This window comes from Atta colombica, unplaced genomic scaffold (genome assembly GCF_001594045.1).
Source record: "Atta colombica isolate Treedump-2 unplaced genomic scaffold, Acol1.0 scaffold9, whole genome shotgun sequence".
Lineage (NCBI taxonomy): Eukaryota > Metazoa > Arthropoda > Insecta > Hymenoptera > Formicidae > Atta > Atta colombica.
Genome location: NW_017259583.1, coordinates 1,848,738 through 1,855,193, shown reverse-complemented (window position 1 = coordinate 1,855,193; position 6,456 = coordinate 1,848,738). Strand labels below are relative to the sequence as shown.

Below are 6,456 nucleotides of genomic sequence, written 5' to 3'. Positions count from 1 at the left end.
ATATATATATAATATTACATTATTTAATTTTATGTTTTTAAATGTTGAAAACATTAACCGTTATATTTGTCCAGAACTGTCGTTTTACTTATCTTTCGAAATACTGTGGGTTGGTTAATCGTAATTATCTTCACTGTTGTTGCATCAAGCACTGTGTAATATTTGTGAACGCTTAGCGTGCTGTCATTATTCTGAGATGTAGGTCAAGGAAATGCAAATATCTCTGCCATAATTGTTGTGATTAAATTTCATAGAGCGACCACCTGACTCGCCTTGGTACATCTCTATAGTATTTCGAGGAAAATTGATTTAAACCGAAAATGATTAATAACATAATATCTTTGTTTACAGTTTTGATGCGTACTCTATATATTGACAATTCACTTATCGTGAATTATCCGATTTGATAATTTGTCTCGATGAATAAATAATAGCTATCTCAAAGTACAGTTTGGATAAATTCACAACAATTCATCAAATCTTGCGTAATTCTGACGGTGAATACATTTGATACAGAAGAAAGATGAATAAAAAATAACTAAAACTAGAAAAATGATAATTGATTGTTCATAGAATTATAGAGAATCAAACTATACGAGCAATTCATTTAAATATTTCGTTTGTTCACTTGATAAATAATCTCTACAATTTTATTTCCTGTGTTCCGTGTATAAAATTTTTTCGTTCATAATACGCAAATGCGAAATTATATTTCTATGCATTATATATAAACTGTGTATTTTTAGAAGTGACTTCAATCGAACTTTGATTAATTAAGTCGTTAATTAGATCAGCTTAATACAGAATTTAAAAAAAAAACTTCAAGCAAAATTTTTAACTATATTATCCTTCTCTTTTTTCATTTATTAAACGACAAAAAAATTATTCTATCCGTGGATTAATAAATTACTACAGATTTTATTCAATGAGTTAATTATCATTCAAGTTAACCGCAGTTTCATTGTAGTTACTTAGGTTTTTTTTTTTATCAGGATTTCTGCTTTGGGAATCATTATCTTGATATTCAATAAGTATTCAGTTTCTATTTATATGCCTCTTTGTTTTCAGTCCCACTGGAGATGCGAATTCTCATGAGGGAACATTTCAATCGTTGGTATCGGCTGGCGCCGTATTACATCAGCATATTACTGATCGAGATACCTTTTCAAGCGGCATGTGCGGTGTTATATCTGATAGTGAGCTACTGGTTGACTGCACAGCCCATAGAAACGAATCGTATAATATTCTTCAATATAGTTAGCATAGCTGCTAGTCTAACGGCGCAAGCATGGGGTTTCTTCATCGGCGTTACCACGCCAATTAAGGTAAATCTCTTTGGAATGCTTGTTTTTTTTAAGTAACATCCATTTATGTAAAATCCTAAATTCATTTTGGATCTAAAGTTATGCGATACAGATATGCATATTAATTAAATTCTTATAATTCAGATTCTAATTAAAATTTTAGATCGCTATTGATATTTAGAATTAAAAAGAATTATTCTTATTCGGAAAATAGTCAACGACGAGATAAGATATGTGGAAAAAAATATAGAGGAAATTAAAATTCTTGAAAAATATTTATATGTAAATACATGTACATATTTATATCTATCTTTCACATGTAAATACATGTACATATTTATATCTATAATCCGAATTTATTGCGCTGTGTTAAAAATATTCAATTTTAGATGTGATGTAGGAAAAAGACACTGAATTTTTCGTAATTTTTTACAGATTGCCGTCTTCGTTGGCCCGATAATCGCGGTATTGTTCTCGATCTTCGGGTTCTGCATACGTTACTTCGATACACCACAAGCGTTTCGCTGGATGTTTCATATATCATACTTCCGTGCTAGTTTCCATAGTCTGATATATACTGTATACGGATACGATAGAATGGACTTATTGTGCGATGAATTTTATTGTCATTATAAGAAACCAAGTAAATTTCTCAAAGAAATGGAAATCAATGATATAAGTGTGATCAATAATCTGATACTTGTCCTCGGTATCGGGGTGCTGATGCATCTTCTAACGGCCAGCGCGCTTTGGTGCAAGCTCAATAGAAGATGAATCAAATATGATCCGATCAAATACAACACAGTATTTATGGTATTGCGGGCAGTCGCTTTGAGAAACAACATAAAAGTTCTGAGATGCTTTCACGGGAAACGCGAAAATACAAATAAATTCCATGAGAGAAATTTTGGAAACTAAGAAAATTGGATTATATTAGTAAAGCCGTTATTTCTTTAGATCTTTTAATCTTACTGGATACGAGATGTTCTGCAGCACTTTGAGAATGTTTTTCTATCTAATCAAAGAAAACCGGGTGTTATCATCGAATCTTGTAAAGCTATCAGTTGCAGACAGGCTTTTTAAAGTACTTTATTTAGGGAAATAAAGTACTAATTCGAATTATTTTGTATTAATCGAGACAAGACGCTGTAATCGCCAACAATTTTGTTTATAAAAATTGGTGATATTAAAATAGCAAGATTTATATATAGGATGTTCCCAAAAAGATGATACCAAATTTTAAGAATATGTAGTATTTAAAACAAACCAAAAAGTCTTAATGAACAATACTCCGACCTTTTATTTTTGAGTTAGCATTTTCTTCTGTGAAAAATAGAAAATAACTTTTAAATTTACAATAAATGTTGCCCTTCGTCCATTTCAACATACAATTCGGCACGTCCTCATTAAAGATCGAACATGTTCAAAGATTCTGGATTTATTTTGTATTTGTTGACAACAGTTTTCAATTCTCTGAGTCAGTTCATCTATCAACTGATGTGGCATATACCATGCTCTTCAAGTATCTCCATAGATAATACCAACGGATTTAAATCCGGAGAGCGAAGTGACCATACAACTGGACCGCCACGTCTTATCCACCTTTCTTGAAAACGATTGGTTAAATGACGTCTGATATTAACGAGGAAGTGGACAAGGACACCATCATGCATGAACTACATTGTTGTAAAAAAATATCTCTCAAAAGTTCTTTTCAAAAGTTCGAATAAATTTTCGAGAAAATTAAAATATACTTGTCCTGTTAGTCTATTAGGCAAAATGTAAGATCGATTAGAATACAAAAATACTTGCCCAAACGTTCACAGAAAAACGATACTGATGTCGTGATGCTATGATAGTATGAGGATTTTCATCTCCCCAAACGTATATGTTGTAAATGTTATTGATCCCATCCCTGGTGAAGGATGCCTCAGTAAACAAAATATTGCACAAAAATTGTGGATCTTGATTGCATCAATGAAGAAGCTATTGACAAAAAGTGATTGCAAATCAACTGGTAGAAGAGCCTGAACGTGACATGATAAGAATGCAAAAATTGATCATGCAAAATATTCCACACAGTGTGATGGCTTGATCTTTCTTGCAGGGCGATTCTTCGACAAGATGTTCCAGGATTTTCTTCAATTGTGCGTAAAATATTTTCCTCGAATGCAGAAATTCTAACAAGTGGTCAACTAAATTTGATTTGAACTGTCCGGTCTCACGTAAGCGTTGATGAATTTTGCTAAACATTTTTCTATTTGGCTGTCGGCGATTCGAATAAGTTGCATGATACGTGCTACCTTTGAAGCATTGCCCTTTGCTTTGCCACACATAAAATGAATATCCGTCATTTCAGAATTTGTGTAAAAATTAGTCATTTTTCAGATACACATAACACAAAACTAGATACAATCCAAAGTTGAATACAACAATCTCTGCGTAATTAGGTGGAGTAAAGTCACATGCGGATGTCCGTGAATGAACTAAGAGACTTGGAAACTATTGTCAACAAATACGAAATAAACTTGGAATCTTTGACCTTCAATGACGAAACATGCCGAATTATGTATCGACATGAGCCGAAGCACATTTATTATAGATTTAATTTATTTTCTATTTTTTACAGAAGAAAATACTTCATAACAGAAATAAAAGGTTTTCGAAGTACTGTTCATTAAAACTTTTTAGTTTTAACGAACTTTTAGTTTTACTACATAAAATTTGGTACCATCTTTTGGGAACACCCTCTATACTTTGTATAAACAAAGTATAAGGATTATACAAAACAAAGTATCTGTATGTATGTAAGCTTAAATGATAAGGACAGATATACATGATATAGCGTGCATTGGACGTCGTTATTATTACTACTTATTACTAATTATTAGTACTTAATATTGTAATTTAAAATCCTAAATAATTCGATATATTTAGTTTAATCTTTAGTGTTTATTTAATTTGCGTTTTTAATATTATTCTATGGATAGGCGAAATTGCCTAAATACAAACATGTGAAGGTTTTGTTAATTAAATATTTTGCACTCTCTATTTGCATATATCTTATCATAGAAAATACGATATTTTTTTTTGTAGCGATCGTATTTTATAGAGAAAAATATATAAAATGAAAATAAATATATTACGTCGATTTTTCTAAGAGAAATTGGTTCTTTTTTTAGACTGTTTTTTTATGAGTCATTCTTTAAGAGTTATTATAAATCGTTGAATAAATTAATTTACTTTTATTTTCTTTATTTCACGTTGTCATTTTTACATAATTACATGTTTTTCAAATCCTTACATAAAACGATCCAAAGTAATACAATCCCAATTAATAAGCCTGCAAATTTATACAGAGTGTTTCAGAAATAGCTGGCCAAACTCTAAGAGCATATTCCACTCATTGTAATGATGAAAAATGTAAACATGGGTTCGCTTTCTTTCCATGTTATAAACATTTTTTTATTTTATATTTATACGTAATTTTATTTTATACCTATATTTTATTTTATACTTGTATCTATTTTTTGTTTTATACTTATATCTATATTTTCATTACAGAAAATGCTGGAAATGATTTTCTTCCGCATCGATGCTTCGCATCGACATCGCAGCGATAATATGATTTCGGACTACTTCCACAGTAGCAACAGGAGTATCATACACTGCGTACGAAAAAATACGAAATACTTCGAGAATTTTTTAATGACGATCCACGTATGTTGATGCGAAGCATGCATCGATGCAGAAGAAAATCATTTCCAGCAATTTCTGTAATAAAAATATAGACACAAGTATAAAATAAAATATAGGTATAAGTATAAAATAAAAAAAAATGTTTATAACTTGGAAAGGAAGCATTTCCGATGTTTATATGACTTTTTTTTATCCTTACAATGAGTGGAATATATTCTTAAAGTTTGGCCAACTATTTCTAAAACCATGTATATGAGTACATATTTATTATGTATATGAGTACATATTTGATTTATAATCCTGACATTAACTATTTTTTTACGTTTTGCAGTATCAATGAAGATATATATATATAATCAAGAGAGAAAGATGAAGGATTATTTTATAATTGTGAAGTTATCAATTATGAATAATTAAAGAAAATTTCAAGAAATGAGACATATATGAAGAGAGAAGAAACGTTTGGAAATAAAATTACAGTATTATAGCTTCATTTCTTATCAATTCACCGATTTATTGCAGATAATATCTTATAAAATATTAAATAATATCTTATTTAAAAAATATGATCTTGGAATCAGATATATTGCAACTTTTTTTAAAATAGTATTCAAATATTGTCATTCTTCAGTAAATACTGCAGCTGATTGAAAAAACATTACAATTTATTACGAAAATATTGTTATCCAAGATTAATTTTCCAAGATTAATTACATTTTACATAGAGGAATGTACAATACATTTTGCACTAGAAGCTTCGCGTTTGCGCAGTGCAAGTTAGTCAGTAAGAATAAACTTTTGCAATTATAATTTGTTTTAAAATTTTTTATTTGCGACATTATATGATCTCTTCTTACAGTTTACAATAGAATTTATTTTCAGTATGAGAATTTGAACAGTTGATAACAAACTGACAAATTTACTCTCTTAATCTTACAAATATTATAGTTTATACCTCATTTAAACTTAATCAGAATGGATTAATTTGCTAAAATACGAATATACTTATCGTTTTAACTACATTTAGAAGAGCATACTTAAATAGCATCTATCGAAAAGTAATTATTTTTATGATAATAGTAACAGTGATAACAATAATTCCAGTCTTATTCTTGCATATTAATAATTCTTGAGAATATTTTCTATTGTTCGTTTTACTTTCTTATACAAGTAACCATAAACATAGGTACCATACATAAAAATGATATTGCCATCACAGTAATTTCTAAGAGGAAGGTAATACTGTACTTCTTACTAATTTGCTCTTTCTCTCTTGTAACTTTAAGTATTAAAACAAAATAAAATTAACGACTAGAAATAAAATTAATGAAAGACTTAATAACATATATGATCTTTCATCTACTGATTACATGGAGATAATTTACATTGAATTTATTCTATGGAATATTGTATGTATATGAAACTGCATGTTAGTACTTCTATGTTATATATA

At 29.4% G+C, this 6,456-nt stretch overlaps 1 protein-coding gene across 5 annotated transcripts in view; it reads left to right on the top strand.

Moving 5' to 3' along the window:
• The window catches only part of LOC108693478 (ATP-binding cassette sub-family G member 1), a 42,702-nt gene extending 38,232 nt beyond the window's left edge, over positions 1–4,470 (top strand). Inside the window, exons 9-11 of one of the 5 annotated variants that reach the window (XR_001932027.1) lie at positions 1,069–1,325; positions 1,740–2,987; positions 3,131–4,470. Coding sequence is in view for 1 of the 5 variants with exons in the window: in XM_018202459.1 (XP_018057948.1) it covers positions 1,069–1,325; positions 1,740–2,078 (596 nt within the window). In the remaining 4 variants the exon portion in view is untranslated. Of the gene's footprint in view, positions 1–1,068; positions 1,326–1,739 lie in introns of all 5 variants that reach the window. The other 4 variants (XR_001932026.1, XR_001932025.1, XR_001932024.1 and 1 more) reach the window with 4 other exon arrangements.
• The last annotated feature ends 1,986 nt before the right edge of the window (positions 4,471–6,456 follow it).